General features: G+C 39.6%; 2 protein-coding genes across 11 annotated transcripts in view; both read right to left on the bottom strand.

Annotated features, from left to right (window-relative positions):
- Window positions 1–2,412, bottom strand: part of ZC3H13 (zinc finger CCCH-type containing 13) — an 81,108-nt gene extending 78,696 nt beyond the window's left edge. For 9 of the 10 annotated variants that reach the window (XM_020971196.2, XM_078147580.1, XM_078147583.1 and 6 more), the window contains exon 1: window positions 2,326–2,412. The gene's annotated coding sequence lies outside the window, so the exon portion shown is untranslated. The remainder of the gene's footprint in view (window positions 1–2,325) is intronic. The other variant, XM_020971225.2, reaches the window with a different exon arrangement.
- A 1,785-nt stretch (window positions 2,413–4,197) lies between these two features.
- The window catches only part of CPB2 (carboxypeptidase B2), a 48,109-nt gene continuing 32,845 nt past the window's right edge, over window positions 4,198–19,461 (bottom strand). Inside the window, exons 9-11 of the mRNA XM_020971182.2 lie at window positions 13,385–13,587; window positions 11,400–11,487; window positions 4,198–4,539 (exon numbers count right to left, since the gene is read on the bottom strand). Of these exons, the coding sequence (XP_020826841.1) occupies window positions 4,355–4,539; window positions 11,400–11,487; window positions 13,385–13,587 (476 nt within the window). The 3' untranslated portion in view covers window positions 4,198–4,354. The remainder of the gene's footprint in view (window positions 4,540–11,399; window positions 11,488–13,384; window positions 13,588–19,461) is intronic.

Genomic DNA, 19,461 nt, shown 5'->3' with positions numbered 1-19,461 from the left:
AAAACCTTTTTTAAAAAATTCTGACTCACAAAGGGAAATGGAAAAATACAGTTAAGTAGAATTCTCTTCTATCCTCCAGACTAAAGGAAAAATGTAGTTAAGCCAACAAAATAGACATCTTAAACTCAACACTTTCAAAACTGAACTCATTGTCATTGCCCCAAACCACTTCCCTTCCAAACTTCCCTATTACTGTCAGAGGCACTACAATCTCCCAGTTCCCCAGGATTGAAACCTCGGTGTCATCCTCACCTCTTCATTCTCTCACCCTCCATATCCAATCTGTTAGCAGGCCCATCCATCTTACCTTTTTTTGCATTTCTCACCTAAGTTCCCTTCTCTCATCCAATATAATTCGTATAGGAGCCTATAAAAAATCTCTCACCTAAAGTTCACTAATTGGGGCGCTAGGTGGCTCAGTGAATAGAGTGCCAGCGCTGGAGTCAGAAAGACCTGGGTTCAAATCTAGCCTCAGACATTTCCTAGCTGTATGACCCTGGGCAAGTCACCCTATTTGCCTCAGTTTTCATCTGTAAAATGACCTAGAAAAGGAAATGGCAAACTACTCCCATATCTTTGCCAATAAAACCCCAGAAAAGGTTAGGGACACAACTGAACAAAAAAACTCTACCCTAAACAGTAACTAATTATCAAAATCTCAATAACTATAGTAATAAGAAAAGCAAATCAATCAATCAACATTTATTAAGCACCTAAGTGACACATATTGTGCTAAATGCTGGGAAAAGACAGTCCCTGCCCTCAAGGAATGAGGCAAGACAAAACACAAAAGGATGGTGAAAAGCAAAGGGAGGAAGGACAGAGGGTAGCAATGAGGTGGAATATCAAGGCTGAGGGGATCTCAAAGGTTGATGATGAATGAGGTTATGCCATTAAAGAGTTTCACTGAGAACAGTGAAGTCAGAGAACTCTCAACCAAGGTCAGGCAACTAGGTAAGAAATGAGGAGATGCCTATGCCATTTTATTGGTCTTTTTCATACTTGTTTTTGGTAGGGCATGGGATTTCACTGGTATGGTAAACTCCCAGTAAGAAAACTCTGTCTACTAATGTAGGTCTATACCTTTTGGTAAAAAGCATAATCTTATTTAGCTGCCTGTGTCACCGAGAGGTTAAGTGACTTGCCCAGAGTCAATTAGTCAGCATGCCAGAAGTGGGATTTGACCTTTCTGCCTCCAAACTGGTCTAGGTCTACATCCACTAAGCCACACTTATTAGTCTGCCCAAGAAAAATGACTAGAAAAGTGATTCTTTTCTTTCTTCTTTTCTTTTTTTAAAAGGTAATTGAGGTTAAGTGGCTTGCCCAGGATCACATAGCTAGTAAGTGACAAGTGTCTGGTCTGAGGCGGCACCTGAACTCAGGTCCTCCTGATTTCAAGGCCAGTGTTTTCTATCCACTATGCCACCTAACTGCCCACCTGCTTTCTAATTCTTTTCCTTTGCCTGCTGGCTGCCCAGGCTTCCTTAAAGTCTCAACTAAGTCCCATCTTCCGCAAGAAGTTTTTCCCAATTCTTCTTAATATTAGTGCCTTCCCTCCGAGATTTTCTCCAATATAACCTGCATAGACTTAATTTGTTCATAGTTGTTCCCCCATAAATCTGAGTTCGTTGAGAGCAGGAATTACTTTTTGCCTGGTTTTTTTTGTTTGTTTGTTTTGTAGAGAGATAAGTGATCCTCTTAGCACAACTCCTAATGGCCAGGATAAAGGAGTACAGCACTGCGCAACTCTATGGATGGGGAAGTCAGGCATGGAAAGGAGCCTTCTTTTCATTCTCAGGGATTATAATACTGCCTGGCATATAGCAAGCATTTCATAAACGCTCCTTCTTATGAGGAATAGGAGCAATAGGGTTCGGGTCACACTGGATTCGTAAAATAATAACAGCTAACATTTACACATTGCTTACTATGTGCCAGGCATTGTGCTAAGTGCTTTACAATTATTATGTCATTTCCATTTCACAGGTCAGGAAACCGAGGCAAACAGGTGAAGTGAACTTGCCCGGGGTCGCGCTGAGGCTGGGTTTGAATTCAGATCTTCCTGACTCCAGGCCCTGGGCCAGCTCTAGAGCTGGAAAGAACCAGCTCGCCTCGGATGCCATCTAATGCAAATGTAAGACACCGACGCCCAATGGCATGGGGAGCTGCCCAAACTCCGAGGTGGGGTTTGAACCCGGGTGCTCCCCGCTTTCCCGGAGGGGTGCAGCCAGCCCGTCCTATCAGCACGCGCCTGCCTCCGTCCCCCTCTCCCTCCCGGCCGGCCCCGCCCCCTCGCCCGCAGAGACCTAAACACGGACAGCTTACCTCCGCCCCGAGCTCCCTCCGAGGGCGCTCCCCGCCGCCCCCGCCTCCTCCGCCGCCGCCACCGCCCCCACCACCGCCACCGCCTCCACCGCCCCGAGGAGCGGGGGAGGCGACTCCCTGTCCACGGCCCGAGCCTCGAGAGGAGGAGGAGCAGCGTGCGCGGCTCCCGGGAACGGACCCTCGGCTCGCGGGGGCCCCCGGGGGCTGCTGGGAAACGGAGCCCGCCCGCCGCTTAGCCAGGGTCAGGCGAGGGGTGGAAAAGCTGGGAGAAGAGACGGGCCGCGGGCGAGGGAGCGCGAAGAAGAGCGGGAGGAGCAGGAGCAGGAGGGGAAAAGTGGGGAAAGACTTGAGGGAAAGCAGAGAAGAAGCCGCCGGGAAGACGACTGGGCCGCGCACAGATCCCCCCTCGCTTCGTCGCCGGAAGCCCACAGATCACTGGACCGGGCAGAGGCAGTTTCCGGCCACCGGATTAGTCGTCAGTGCGCACGCTCCGCTCGTCATGGGCACGCCTCTCCTCAAAACCCCCGGATTAGTCGTATGTGCGCCGGCGCCAGACGTCACGGCCACGCCTCCCAGAGGCCACGCCTCCTCCGAGAGACTAAGCCTAAAGGGGGCGGAGTCTGTGTTATGCAGACTGCTTTGGGCGTCTTGAAAAGGCTCTCATTCATTCTTACGCGTTTACACCGCAGGAAAGCCGGTTTCTTTTTTTTTTTCATTAAGTTTCTAACAGGACACATACTAAATATATATAATGCCATGTTAATTCTTATAATTTGTTTCATTTATTCAACAGATATTTATTGAAGAGTATTGATGAAAGTTTTAGTCCTGACTGCCATTTACACTAGCTGTGCGATCTTAATTCAGTTCTATTCAATAAACATTTATTAAACGCCTACTATATGCCAGACACTAAGCTAAGTGCTGGGGGTACGAAAAGAAGAAAAGATGGTCCCAACCCTCAAGGAGCTTACAATCTAAGTGTCTTCACCTCTCTCCATCCATTCAGACAATATTTTCCTGAATAGTTTGGGCTCCAGGGCCCTTTTCAGCTCTGAAATTTTTCTGTATGTAATTTTCTGTTCTCTGCTACTCTTTGCAAGTGGACTGTAGCAAGAAAGTCCAGGAGCAGCTAGGTGGCTCCTGGCTAGAGCATCATCCCAGGAGTCAGATGGACTTGAATGCAAATGCAGCCTCAGACACTTGACACTTACTAGCTGTGTGACCCTGGGCAAGCCAATTAGCTCCATTGCCTAGCCAAAAAAAAAAAAAAAAGACTGAGTCTTCCCAAGAAGTAGGGCTAAGAAAAGGGTCATATATAATATGATAAATATATGTGTGTGTATGTATGTGTATATATATATATCAATATATATATATAAACATATATAGATATATATAGATATATATAGATATATAGATATATATATATATCATATATACCCTGAGGTATGCAATGAATAGGGCTTGAAGTTAGGGAAGACCTACATTCAAGAACTGCCTCTGGCTTCTGCTACCTGTCTGATCTTGGCTACATTGCTTCAATTACTTTAGAGTTAGAAAAATTTCCACAACAGATGTCCGTGCCACACATGAAACAGCAGATATAGACCATTATCCACTACACATAAAACAAAATCCAGGACAGACGAAGAAAGTAATATCTTGCTTTCTTTTATTTGAAGTATAGGAAGAAATTTGTTGAAAGTTTGGACCAAAAGCTGATAGACACTGACACTTTATCTTGCTCCTTCATTGTGGTCATTAGATTTGATGTACCATTTCCAGTCAGCAAGAACATAGGATTGGCTTTTTAAATGACTCAACAAAGATAAAACTTGAGATACTGGGTTATCTTACTCCTGCCCCTCCCTTCCCCCATAGAAGCAGTATTTATGCTGACTATAGCCCTTTGGTAAAAACCTGAAAGGATAGGAAATATCTCTATCTAAACTAAGACTTCTTTTTAAAATCTGGCAAAATAATTGGGTCCTGCTATCGTGAAATCAGTTATTTGAAATGGGGCATATTAAGTGTTAAGGATGACATGAGAAGCTATTGAATTGACAGCCGCAAAAATTTCTATCACTGTTGGTCTGATAAAACGTTCTGGAAGCAAGAATCCATATTGGCCTTTATCTCGAAGTTCGAAAGTAAAAGAATATTTGATGCCCATGTCATAGGCCCAGTCATCTGAACCTCCAGGAGATAAATCTGGAAAAATGTGAATAAGTTAATTACCATGTGAAATATAGGTGCCCCAGGATAACTGATATACATAATGACTACCTTTTGACCTCAAATTCTCCTTCCTACCAAAAAGAAATCTAAAAGAATCAAGGGATTCTTCATTCCTGGAATGTACTCCCTCCTCACCTCCTATGTGAATCCTTCAAAATTCACCTCGAGTGCTACCTCTCCTCTATAAAGCCTTTTTGGTTCTTCCCACTCCCAGTTGAGAGAGCTTGTTTCTTCATCAAACTACACTGTATTATACTTATCTGTAAAGAAGAGGCACTTAGTAAAGATTTATTTAATTAAATTCTAACTATGTCCACATGGAGAGGCAGGGTCGTATAGTGGATTAAAGTCTAGAACTAAAGACAAGAAGACACTTACTAGCTGTATAACCATGGGCAAGTAACTTAAACTTTTTATACTCAGTTGTCAGGCTCAAATGAGAAAATGAGTTTTGCCTTTGTAGCCATGGTACCTGGTATATAATAAGTACTTAATAAATGTCAAATTGAAAGCAGCATCTTTCTTACCTTCCTTCAAGTTTATAAACTTAGGGTGGACATAAAGTAGCACCAGTCAATCTCATGACAATATAGTATTATGGGAAAAGTATTGGACTTGTAAAGACCTAGATTTGACCCTTAGCCCTGGTACTTAGTAGCTATGTGACCCTGGGCAAGTTATAAGCTTCTGTTTCCTCATGTGAATGTAGAGATAATAATTTGTTCAGAAAGTGCTTCTGAAATGGACATGCGAAAAAGAGACAGGGTAATATTAACTTTATTAATAAAAGTATAAAGAAGCCAAGAGACCTGGAAACAACAGCACATCAGCCCCACAAATATCACCAGCCTTGCTTCCTAACTGCCTTCCCCACCCCAGTTGTCATCCAGGAAAGCAAGCCTTATGGATGTGGACCTGGCAACAGACCCTTTAGCCCTACCTCCTCAGCAGAGACCCAGAAAAAAAAAAGTTCTAATACCAAAGTCCTTGGTACTGTCCAATGGTTCAACATCTAATAGAGTTTTACTCATGAAAAATAATCTAATGAGGGCATTGGAGCATTTCCTGATCCCTTAATGTAGAGGTACCCTGGTTCCCCTACCACATTCCCTGGCTGGGAGTACCCTCCTTTGATTGGCTGCTTAAATGAAACAGGCTGCATCTTTAAAACTTGTCAAACTGAGATAGTCTTTCTCTTCCCTGTGTATTTTTTCCTGCTGCATCCAGAGGGCAAAAATGGCAGTTAACCTTCATCGTGGGTATCATGAAATGAACTGAGAGGGGCGGGGTACCTTCCCCCTCTCCCTTTTACCCCAGCTTCAGCTCTGAGAATTGGGGCTGGGGTCCTCCTTAGTTTCATGTACAAGCAGTGATCCCCACCAGACCCCAGAAGTTCAAGTCATAGTGACCTTAAAATCAGAATTCTAGGCAGGATGTTGCAGTCAGGTAGCCCAGCAGGAAAGATGGAAAAGCCAGTGTACCTGGGATTGAAGTCCTAGGGAAGGTAGGGGGCTAGATTTGGAATGTAGGACTGTGGGTTCTCTAGGAACTGAGCTTAGCTATGTACTTAATCATTTTCCCCTCCCCAAGAGTGGGTTGGGGGTGGAATTATGCCTCCTGTATGTTGAGGGGAATGAGTTTATATATTTGTGAGTGTGTCTTTTGAAGTAAATATTCCTTTTCAAAAGCTAATCTTTTAGCTTTTACAAAGCTAAGTGGTTAAGTGGAACTGGAGTGCAGGGGACCCCCCTACACTTAGAGGAATATCAGAAGTAGGGGCTAGAACCAATGGCAAAGAGCCTACCCTAAACCCCTTTCAGTGAACTAGAAAACTTGGGGGAAAGATGAGATGTAATAAACCTGGCCTTCAGGCAGTGGGGGAGGGGGAGTGTTAGCAAGGCAAGAGAATGAGTGTTACAATGACAATGAAAAAGATGCATTACCCCTCTGCTTTAGCACTGAACCAAAAAAAAATACCACTGGATCATTTCTTTTGAGTTGCCACTAAAACCTCCTGTATCTGTTGTCTCCCCTTATTAGAATGTGAGCTCTATGAGAACAGGGACGGACTTACTTTTATATTAGAATCCCCAGCACTTAGCCCAGTGCTTGACACCTAGTTAATACTTAATAAATGCTTTTCCCTTTATTCTTTTCCTAATTAAAAAAAAAGTCTCCTTAAATGAATGAATAAAATGAAAGAAGAAATGAATTAATAAATGTATATTCAAGTATTTTTAATAGCTGAGTCTTAGAATAGTAAACAGGAGTAAAGTATAAGAACACTAGAAAGCAAAGAGAGGGCCAGGTTCTGGAAAGTTTTAAAAAATGAAACAAAGGATTTTATATTTGATCCTGAAGATAGCAAGGAACAACCGAAGTTTACTGAGTAGAACAGTGGTATTAAACATAGGCCGACAAGTCACACTGTGGCTATAACACTACCCTGTCCATCTGAACCAGATTAAAATTTAATTAGGAAATATTTAACCAAATAAATAAAAACACAATATAACATAGATAATGTTAATATGTGGTTTTCTAAGTCAATATGTGGCCCCAAAGAGATCTTTATATATGGTTTAGTAGCCCCAATTTCTATTTGAGTTTAACACCACTGAAGTACAGGGGAACTTGGCTAGATGTGCACTTTAGAACATCTCTTTGGCAGTTGAGTAGAGTATGGATTGGTAAAAGAAGAGATTTGAGATAGGGAGACCAAGCAGAAGACCTTTGCAATAGGCAACGCATGATGTGACAAGGGCCTATACCAAGGTGGAAGCTGTGTGTCTGAAGAGAAGCAGATGTAGACCAGAGATGGTAGAAATGATAACTTGGCAACAGATTTCCTTTTGTGCACTCTCCATTCTAGTAAAAGTGGAAAAGTCATGTTGAAGTCATCTGTGTAACGACAAACAAGTCTTTGACTTTTCTTGTTCCTTATCATGAACCATATTTTCTAACATATTTTTCACCATCAGCCTCTATGCTTACTTTTGGAAGTTGTCTTGTACCAAAAAATATGCTGCTTTAATTTGAAGGGTCTTATCATGTTCTTCTTAAAATTCCACTATTTCTTCATAACAGATATTGGTATGTAAGTTGCAATTATTGTTATAATGATACTGGTTTTGCAAATATTTATCATGAGCAATGCTATGAAAGATGACCAAATGTCCCATGAAATTATGCTCCTTGTTACCTTTGGATAGGTGATAAAAAACCAACTCCTTTCTTTCCCTCTCCAAGGAAAATCTGTGAACCATCTGCCCATTTAACTGCACCTTCCTTTTGTCTTCTAGTCAATCATATCCAGAATGTTAAAAATGATAGGACTAAATATGAAAGATATGATATGAATGAATGAAGATATGTCCACTTGCTCTTTGGATAAGAATCCTACATCAAGAGTACCAACAGTTAAGTTTATGGATGGCCTAAAAAATTATGATTCTTGGCATTCTCTGCCTCTTTTTCCACTGCTCTATGACCATCACTACGGAAAGAGGTGGCCATATAAAACTGAGAGCCATTGTGAAAATTTCTTGTTTCATAGGTTGCTATGGCCAAAGAAAGATCTCCAAATGGCCTTTCTTCTGGGGCAAATTTTTTTTAGATGATATTATCTTGATATGATTAAAGGAAATTAGGATTAGGCATGGACACTCATGTATCTTCCTGAAATTTTATTAGTTGATTCTTGAGTAAATAAAATAACATATATAAAGTGATTTACAAACCTTAGAGTACTATATAATGTTAGCTTTTGTCATTATTGTTGTTATAGTAGCTAAGTTGATGAATTTAATTGGGAAAGGATATTGGTTTGGAGGAGTTAGATGATGAGCTCAGTTTTCAACAGGTACAGTTTTAGTTCTATGGGGACATCCAAGAGGAGACATCTTTGGGGGACCCTAATAGTTAAAGGCTGGGAGGAAGATGAGGAAGCAGCAAGAGAAACAGAGAAGGCTGGAGGAGATTGTTATTATTGGTAGAGTAGCTAAGACCTCACCAATTGGGGATCCTCTGCCTTAGAATCAATATATCTTGAAGATCCCCAGCCATTCACTTTGTAACTCACTTTGTCACTCATCTCCAGTCTGCCGCACTTTCATACCAGCTGCCTGGCCCCAGCAAGCACCTTACTCTTTTACCCTTTCCCTTTCCAACTCCAATTTATGGTTTGTCTTGCCCTAGTCAAAGATAAGGTCCTCAAGAGTAGAGACTGTCTTGCTTTCTTGTTTTCTGCATTCCCATCACTTAGCATAGTGGCTGGTACACAGTAAGTGTTTATTAAATGCTTTAGCTAGCTAGCTACATCTAATACCCTTTTAACCACTGTTAACTGCTCCAGTAAAACTGCTTTTTCTCATGAGTAAATCTAATGGTCTCTTTCTACATCTAATACCCTTTTAACCACTGTTAACTGCTCCAGTAAAACTGCTTTTTCTCATGAGTAAATCTAATGGTCTCTTTCTAAGTTTTCATCTTCGAAGGGAGAGGGTTTGGGGTTGGGGGTGGGAAGAAGGCCTTTCAACTGCATTTTATATTACTAATGGCATTTAATACAGTGGCATATGCATAGCAGGCATTCCATAAGCACTTGGCGAGTAAATAATTAACTACAATCCATCTTGAAATTCCCTTCTTTGGTTCTGTATTTTGTCATTGTGAATCTCCTCCAGCCCTCTCTATTTCCTTTACTGTTTCCTCATCTTCCAGTGTCTCAATAACAGCTAAAACTGTGCATGTTGAAAACTGAGCTAATCATTTAACTCCTCCAAACCAATATCCTTTATCAATTAAATTCACCAAACTTTCACTGAGCACCTTCTGTGTGCAGAGCACTATGCTAGGTATATGTGCTCCCTTCCCCCTACCTCCAACCTTTTCATTTTAATGCCAAGTCCTAACATCTTTTCCCTCGTAATATTGTTTGAATATGTTTCTTCTTCTCTTTTCATAGTTACTACCAAATCCAGACCATCATTTTATGCCTGGATTATAACAATAGTCCCTCATAATTAGTCTTTCTAACTTTCATCCTCAATTTTCCAATATATCCTGAAACATTGCCAGAATTATCTTGCTCAAAAAACTCTTAAGAAAGCATTACAAAAAAAAAAAGCATTATCCTACTCAAAAACCAAAGGAGCTACCTATTTTATCCTTATCAAATTTTACTCCTCTGTTTAGCATTCAAAGCCCGCTATTCCATACCTTTCCATCAAGTTTCAACTCAAAATTCACATCTTCCAGGTAGCCTTCACAGGTACTGGTGCTCTGATATTACCCTTGTTTCCCATCCATCTAGCACTTATATATGTTGTATAGCTGTTATTTTATACTTATTAATATGTTGCTTTGTAATTGTCCTTGAGTCATATCACCTACATCACTTTTTTTTTGTCATATCCCTCTCTCTTCAAGAGTCAGAGTATGTCTTCTGGATCTTTTATGTTTTCAATCCTGTCTCCCTCAAGGAGAGAGATATTCCAGGGAAGCTCTATGACTGAAAGAAATGCTTATATCACAACCAGTCTTGAGTCCATCCAGTGCATGTGTTTTGGGTTCCCCAAATCTGAATGTTTATGCTTACATCTCAATAATTGGAATGTTTATACTCACTGATGTACTTCTCAATGGACCTAGTCTAGAAACTGCCTCCTCTGCAGTCTTGTTTAACTACTTATGCTGGTAGTTTCATCTGAACCCTATATAATGAAAACATTGTAGAGACTGGACAGGAAGCCACCTCTTCTTCCAGTTTTTTCCTCTACCAAATAAATTTCTTTCTAAAACTTTCAGATTTGGGTTTTTTTTTTCTCATGACAGTAATCATGGAACACTAACAGTAATTCTTCTCTGTGGTAAAACAAAGAGTAAATGCCATGTAAGCTTAGACTTCTGAGGCAATTTCAGGCTAGAACACTGGCTGAAAAGTCTGAAGAACAGCATCTCAGAGAGTGTTAAACAATCTTCATTTTGGTACCATAGTGTACTTCTGCCATTCCTCCAGTGTAGATTTCTCCAGTGTAGAAAATTGTTCTAAATGCTTTACTCTGTTTGATAACTTGTTTACGAATGTTACACTAATTTACACATTTCTGTTACAGTCATTTTAGAAACAAAAACTTTGCCTGTACTATTTAGTAACATACATATGTACATACATACACACACATATAGTCTGCATATATGTGTGTTTTTATGTCACTAAATAGCACAAGTTACTATATATCATTACTAATATATATACACAAGTATAGTATATTACTATATAGCACAAGTGAAGTTTCTGTTTCTAAAATAACTGCAACAGAGAGGAATGTAATATACAATTACATACATGTATATATATATTATATATGTAGTTACTATATATAATATGTATATGGAGGAGAAGAAGGGAGAGAGAGAGAGAGAGAGAGAGAGAGAGAGAGAGAGAGAGACAATGAGTGTGTTATTAAATAGTACAGATAAAGTTTCTGTTTCTAAAATGACTGCAACAAGATAAATGCAACGTATATGATATATTCACACATATGTTATATGTCATGTAGTATATATGGAGAGTGATAGAGAGTTAAAGAGAAGTAGAGAAAAAATATACTCTATAGAGTATATAGAAGATTATATAGAGAACAATTATATTATAACATAATTACATTATATGTTAGAGAGTTGAAGAGAGGGAGAGAAAAAAATATACTCTATAGAGTATATAGAAGATTATATAGAGAAAAATTATAACATAATTACATTATATGTTATAATATATATGCTTGTATAACAATTGACTGCTTTTAAAGAGCTTAAGCAATAATACTTACAGATTGTTGGTGCACCAGGGCCATATGTGTAATAAACATTTTTATTAACTCTCAGAATAGCTTGAACTGCTTGCCTTGCCACGAGAGACTGAAAGTAATAAGATATGGGATTTTTGTTAGAGCACTATAATAAGCAGAACGGTAGAAGTGGTTAACAGATGGTAACATTACATATTTCATTTGTAGACTTACCTCGATTTTAGTAGAGCGAATATTTGAAAATAGAGATTTACAACAATACAACCCAATCCAAGTCAATATAATACAATATAATGTAATAGATAAATGAGCATTATACTACAAAAGGATTATTTGCTTCACATTCATATTTACAATGTAATGGCTTTAGGTAGCAAGCTTCTCTAGGCATATTGAAAATACCCTTCAGTTTTTAGAAGTTTGATCATAAATGTTTCATTTCTTATGTAAAGTTAAATATACCTATATTTAATCTATAATCCAATTTACAAATAGTGTTCTTCATGTAATTTAGCTTAACAATAGCTATTATTTCTCTAGCTCTTTAGAGTTCACCATTACCTTATTTGATCCTTACAATTCTGCAAGCTAGTAATAACACAACTATTTCTGGGTCCATTCAAACAGAGAAACTGAGATTCAGACTGACTTACCTAAATTCACATATTTATAAAGTGGTACTAAAGCCACTAGAAAGAATCCAGAATCTAGGTCTTCTAATTCCAAAAATAGCTCTTTTCACTCTACCACAGTGTTTTCTCTCCTCTACTTAACTCTCCACCACTTTCCAGTCCTTCTGTCTAAGAACACCTGTTTTTCTTTTCTAAAATGTCTTGTGACTCCAAAACTTTTCTCCATCAGGACTAATGTACTGAGTTATAACATAGGAAGAGATAATCAATCCCTCTACCCAAATTTGAAATTTGCTCTACATCTTTGTCTTTCTCTTTTTCAAAAAAAAAAAATCAGACCTAAAATCTTGACATTCTCACTTGACAAACAGGGGGTATGACCCTGGGCACTTAAACTCTCAATGTTTTTTAAGTTGCAGACTATAAGTTGCAGAGAAGAGGTCTGCATTGGTAAAGAAAATTTCCCCCTTGAGAGCTCTACCAGTGAAATCACTGATCTAGCCCCTCTCTCCTATATTTTGTATATACTTGACCACATCCTTGTCTCAGCCAGGAGAATGTAAGTAAGCTCCTTGACGCTGCATTCGGAGGAGAGCAGAGACGTGCTCCAGATGGACTTGGATACAGAGGAAGGAAGTAGTTTCAAGGAGAGAAAAAAAAATGGACCATGGAGAGGTAAAGACCATGGGAACTCAGCTGAACAAACAAACCATTTACTGGTTTGTTTACAATGCTATACCAAGGGAAGCTGTGTGAGGACTCTATGAGTAAAGGAAGGGCTTCCAAGGCTCTGTAACACCAGGAGCTGTGGGGGCTTTTGCCACATGTGCATCCTACAGATGTATTTCACCCACAGTTCACCCTAAGTTTGAGCCCACTCTTCCTAGGAATGCTGTGCATATTTGTGGAAGTACACCCCAGATTTGTGGAGGAAATATTTTTAGCTACTGTTCTTACAATACCATCATGGTAATACATTTGCTAAGAGTTTTTTTTTTAAATGTTTGCTCTTGGGGCAGCTAAGTGGCGCAGTGGATAGAGCACTGGCCCTAGATTCAGGAGTACCTGAGTTCAAATCAAGCCTCAGACACATAACACTAACTGTGTGACCCTGGACAAGTCACTTAACACCATTGCCTAACCAAAAAATAATTAAAGAAATAAAGAAATGAATGAATAAATAAGTAAATAAATAAATAAAGCGTATGCTGTCTGAGAGTAGAAACTAGAAATTTTTTTCTTTGTATCTACAGTGCTTGGGTACATAGTTATATTTAATAAAGCTTTATTGACTGATTAAGTGATGGATCCAGAGTTTTAAAATATTTCTTAAAATGTTAATGAGAAGTCAAAAATTTTTTAAATATCACTTACAAGTTCTTCATGGTCTTTGCTTTTGCTTATGGTATAGGAGTATGGAAACAGCACCATCTGAGAATATGAATGCATAGTTATATATGCTTTAATGTGATCCAGATTTCTCCTGAGGAAACTAGCTACTGCCTTTACTTCTGGTTCTGACTCAGGATATGGTCCGCAGTAAATTTCCCTGCATGATGAGTTCGATGCGCCTGCCTCTGGAACAAAAATCAATAGAAATGATCACTAAAAGATGTAAAAGAAATGGATTTTTCTGGATTCTCAGAAACCGTTGTCATTTATATCCCCGCCCCTCCCCCCATCTATATTGTCTTCTGAAGTCTATGGCTTACCTTTTTAGAGAAGTGGTAAGAGAATCACTGGGAAGAATTATATTCCAATTATGGTTTCCATTCCAACTAGCATATCTATCATGCTTGTTGAATGTTGGGCTTATAATGTTTTCTGGAATATATTTGTTTTGGTAGTAAATGCCAAAATTAAAATTTGAACCTAGTTTTTCATGAGTCCAGGTGAGGTCTTTTCACTTAAAAAAAAAGCACCATATCTGGAGTTAAAAAACTTGGGTTTTACTGTTGTAATCATGGGCAAGCAATTTAACCTCTCTGAGCCTCAGTTTTCACATGTGTTAAATGGGTTAATAATAATAATATTTGTTCTGATTACCTAATGGGATTATTTTTAGAATCTGTTGAGATAATGTATTAACATGCTTTGGAAACATAATTGCCATAAAATGCCAATTATTATCATTTCTGTATGGCCATGTAGGGTGAACATATATGTGTAATAAAAGCAGAAATTTGGAAGAAATGGGTGAGATAGAGGTGATGCCTCATAGTGACTCCACCTGGTTTTTTTTCTTCTTACCTTCCCCACCTTAATTTTCGTGGGATAATCAAGAAACTGGGAGGGAATCTCTGAAGGAAAATTATGATGCTACAAACCCATGTAGATCCTATAAGGGCTCTTTGGCCGAGTTCCTTGAAATGGGTTTGGGGGGAACTGGGTCCCCATAGAAGGGTAAAGTGACATTTACAAAGACCTCTTTATTCTAAGATAGACATAGGTATATGCATGTGGCTCCTAATGACAAAAGAATGTTAGTTCAAAGACAGATAAGATGGGGAGTATCAATGACTCTATGTTAAGGATCTACCATTCCCATCAAAAGAGATAGAGCTTTGACTCTTCACTCTAAGCTAAAAGAGAAGAATCCAGTCCCTCTCTTAAAGTGAAGATGTAGTACCTCAGCTGAGGATCAGCAGTGACAGTAACCCAGTAGAGAAAGTTAGGGAGTAAGAGAAACATATGAAGCTTAGAGAGAAGTAAAGAACAGTCAAAATGTCTTGGGATATGATGCACAAGAAAAGGTCCCTAAACAGAACAAATTCTAGCAGGTTATAGATCCAACAATGGAAGTACAATAAAACCATCAGATGACATCACTGTCATGTCATAAGTTGCCTCTACGTGTGTGCCTTAGTCATATGTTCCTCGTGAAAGTCCATCCACAAATATAATCTAGCCACACCTGTTCCCCTACAGGTATGCCCCAGGATTATGGGCAAAATATTCTATTGCTCTTTTTCTTACTCTGCTATTTCATTAATGTCATTGGTATGAATAGTTTTATTTTCTGTCTGACTAAAAACAACAAATTCACTCTGTCCATGCCATGACTGATTTTATAGACTTTGATCATATTAGTCCTGCCCTTCTTTTTCCATCTTTTCTAAATCTGCTTTCATAAGGTGGCTGCTTATCCCTTCACTCATTACATTTGCCTTTCACTGGGCATTCTCCAAAACTGTTAGGTCTTTCTTGAGGCTGCCAACTAAGGCAATATTATGATTCTATTGAATTTTCTTCTTCAGCTTCATAAGTTTCTAGCCTGCAAGGAACAGATATGAGGAAAATGAAACTAGAGAGGTCAAGTGATTATACAAGGTCACCCAAGTAAATAGTTCACATTTATATGGCAACTTTAAGATGTGCATTATCTCACAATTACTCAGTGAGGAAGGTGGTATTATCATCCCCATTTTACAGATGAAGAAGTTGAAGCCAATAAATATTAATTGAATTACTTGTTATTGTTCAGTCATATCCAACTCTTTGTGACTCCATTTGGAGTTTTCTTGGCAAAGATCCTGGAGTAGTTTGCCATTTCCTTCTCCAGCTCATTTTACAGATGAGGAAATTGTGGCAAATAGAGGTTAAGTGACTTGCCCAGGGTCACACAGGTAGTGTCTGAAATCTCATTTGCATTCAGGTTTTCCTGAGCCCAACACTCTCTGAACCATGGTACCACCTAGCTGCCCCAATTAAATTACTCAGGGTGACCAATTAGTAAGTGTCTGAGGAGGAATTGTAGTCCCAGATCTTCCTAACTCTAATTCCAGGATTCTTTCCATGATGGTAAACTATGTTGTCATTAAGAACAGATCTAAACAAGGAATATTAGAGCGTAATATTAATTGAAACAAGTCATCTCATAATATTTCCCATTTATTTTGCCTGATCTCTTAGGTAAGTGCCAAATCCTCCCTCCCCAATATCCCAACATTCCTGTTTTCATGTTTTTTTTAGATAAGAAACTTTACCTGAGCTATTTTCAACAAGTATTTTCAATACTGTTAAACAATCTAAACTTGAGTTTTAACTCATCAGCACTATGTTTATAGTGATTGTTCTCATACGTGTTGATAATCCCACTTTTGGTTATACTCTAGAAAACATACATTTCAGAATTTAACAACAACAACAATAATCGCTAGCATTTATATGGTGCTTTAAGGCTTGCAAAGCACTTTACATATACTATCTCACTTATACATACATTTATCCTTTTACTCATCTTAAAATAGCAACTACTAAAAATATGGAAAACCAATTACAAGGAAAATCTAAAATGCTCATTTGCCTTTAAAAAAAATATGTACAATACCAGCAATCTTTTGTAGAAAGAGAAGAGAACACATTAAGTTATGTCTGGTTCAAGGCAAAAACCTTAATAGTCACTTTAAAAGTTATTAAATATTTAATGTCACATTTAATAAAACACTACTCAAAATGTGTTTTAAACTTTCTCTTTTCTAGATTGTCAGCAAAGAAACTACTGTCTCAGATCAACTCACCATAAAGCCAAGACAGTCTCAATAGTTAATAAACATTTATTAAGTGTCTACTATATGCCAGGCACCATGCTAAGCACTAAGGATACAAACACAAAAAGAGACAGTGTCTGCCCTCAAGGAGTTTACAATCTAACAGGGGGAAGATAACACACAAAGGGAAGCTGGTGGAGAAGTAGTCCCGCCCCCCATGGAAGTTTTGGAGTTCATGGCTCCACCCTTCAATCAGAGAGATGTAAAGTGGAGTACCAAGGCTCCCTGGATCTTGTAGGATGATGAGATTTTCCTAATAATGAGCTTCCAGGGGCATTGTAGAAAAGTTAGAGAAGTCTCAGAGTGGTGCAGCCTAGTGAGAAATGAGAATGGTTTTGTTTCAAATCAGGAGATTCCCTTGTACCACTTTTCACAGTATAATGGTCCCAACAGAGTCCCAGACAGCCAGACCAGAGACATGGACGCAAACTCAACACAGCAACATTGGCATAGGGGCAGGAAAGTCACCCCACTTCAACCACAAAATAGAATAGTTTACAAGACATTGAGGGATTCTGACACAACTAGAGTGGATATGAGCATCCAAAGAGAATCCTGTGATTCATTTGGGGGCTGGGCTGCTGAATCTCCCACCACCCTCCTTCTCGGGGTGGGGGGGGGTTCAGCTCCCCCAATCTCAGAAATGTGCTCCTCTTGAGAAAAGCACAGAAACAGATTCTCACAAGTTCCTATCATCCTCAGGTTAGCTCCATTACAACTAATCACTTATTTTGGCTAACCAGTAAGGCAAAGGCTACATCTATGACTATCAAAGGACACAGAAAGGCAACCGAGTCATTACAACATTGAGGCATCAGGGAAAAAAAACATCTAAGTTGCTCAGTACGCCCCTATTTAGGCCTCTGTCCCAGTAGTTTAACCTGGTGTTGTAAGGACTCTAGCGCTAAAGGGCACAGGAAACAGATGGGTCAGTGTGGGAGCCAAGGCTAACCAGGCTGTTAAGAAAATAACACCCCTCTCCCAAGCTGTCCTTTATAAATTCCTTTTTGCTCAGTTTAATCCTCTTTTCAGCTATTACTCTCTCTTTTAAAATTAATACATTTCAGGTGATAAGAGGCCGAGAGTCCTTGTTCATGCTCTCTCGTCCTCCATTTTCATTCTCCAAAAGTTAAATCAAACCTGAAGACCTGACCCTTGGGTTCCCCACCCCTTTCCACTCTTTGGTCCCTGTTTGCTCATAGCTCATCTGCCTCTCGAAGCAACTTCCCTCACCTTCCCTCCTAGAACAATGTCCTTTAGGAGTCGAGCTGGGAAGAGGAAAGGAAGGAACATCAGGGGACTTTTAGGAACTGATAATGTGTCCCAACCCAGTCTCATGTTTGGTGTCTGAGCCAGGAAAGCCATGACAACTTCCACAAAGAAAAGCCTCTCATCCTTTGGTGGAATTAAACACATCCTCATTGTTACCATTGTCATTGCTGCTATTAAAGTGCTACTTATAGAGCACTTCAGGGTTTTCAAAACATATTATCTCACTTGATCCTCACAAAGACTCTTTGAGATAAGTAAGTAAAAATGATCCTCATTTTATAGAATGAAATGAAGGCTGGAAAAGGTTAAATAAGGTTGGCATAAGGAAGCTATGCCCCTTGAAGCAACAGAATTATTTATATATCTCCTTGTAGAGGAGCACTTCAAATACCCAAACACTGAGAAGGTCCTGACCCAATCGTTTGGAGAGGTGCTCAAATGAAATAGCCTCACCTGAGAGATAGTAAATGGTCCCTATCCAAGAAACCATAATCTGACAGAGAGATGCTGCACGGGTGGGACACTTTCAGTGTGTAACAAGGGACTGTTCATTAAGTCCAGTCCTTATGGGTATTCATAGAGTGACACTGATGTAATTCTCCATCTGGAAGACTATGGTGAATCTACTTCCAGGAGAATGGAAGTGCCATGGAAAGCCATTGGAGCATGCATAAACATTCTGTTACTGCTTCTGATCCACTAACCATGTGGTAGAAAGCAGCCTCTTTGATTGGTTATAACTGCAGAACTGGAACTAGGTGTGCCTTTGTAAGGCATTAGCCATCCTCAGCCACTTCCCTTGATTTGGCCTCTTTTCTTCAGCTGATTTCTTCCTAGCTGACAGTGTCCAGTGAAAGATAGTGCTGTAAGAGGAGGAGCCTTGGGGCAGCTAGGTGGTGCAGTGGATAGAGCACGGGACCTGAGTTCAAATCTGGCCTCAGACAAAACACTTGACACGTACTGGCTGTGTGACCCTAGGCAAGTCACTTAACCCCAATTGCCTAAAAACAAAAAAACAAAAACAAAAACAAAAAGAGGAGAAGCCTTGGACCTTCTCTCTACCCGATGCTGACATGTGGCCCTGTGAATATGGGCCTCAGTTTCCTTGCCTGTCTTGGAAGTTGTTGTTTTGAGTGAAGGAAGTTTGAACTTACAGTCTTGTCAATTTCAAGAATGAGCCCTCTGAGAGTCAAGTCAACATTGTGTTCTGTAACCAGCCCAGAACTGATGCCCCAAGGAGCAAGGAGTGACTTTCAGGACCCAGCGAAGTGGGAGCTGAGACTGGGATTCATCCAACAGCACTGCTACATTTGGACATGAACTTGGTGGGACCAACGCTACATAGAAAATGTGTTCATTCTGAGCCCCCCCCCTTTTTTTTTTTTACTTTTTGGTGAGGTGATTGGGCTTAAGTGACTTGCCCAGGGTCACACAGCTAGTAAGTATTAAGTGTCTGAAGCTGGATTTGAACTCAGGTCCCCTAGACTCCAAGGCCAGAGCTCTATCCAGTGCCACCTAGCTTCCCCTTCTTTACTTTATTTTACTCTTTTTGGCCAAGGGTTTTTATTTTTTACTAGACTCATTTCTCCTATTCAGAATATTGTAATATTATGATAGAGAAAAAACAAT

This window comes from Phascolarctos cinereus, unplaced genomic scaffold, assembly GCF_003287225.1.
Source record: "Phascolarctos cinereus isolate Bilbo 61053 unplaced genomic scaffold, phaCin_HiC Scaffold_7;HRSCAF=346, whole genome shotgun sequence".
Taxonomy (NCBI): Eukaryota; Metazoa; Chordata; class Mammalia; order Diprotodontia; family Phascolarctidae; genus Phascolarctos; species Phascolarctos cinereus.
This window is presented reverse-complemented; position numbering and strand designations above follow the sequence as displayed.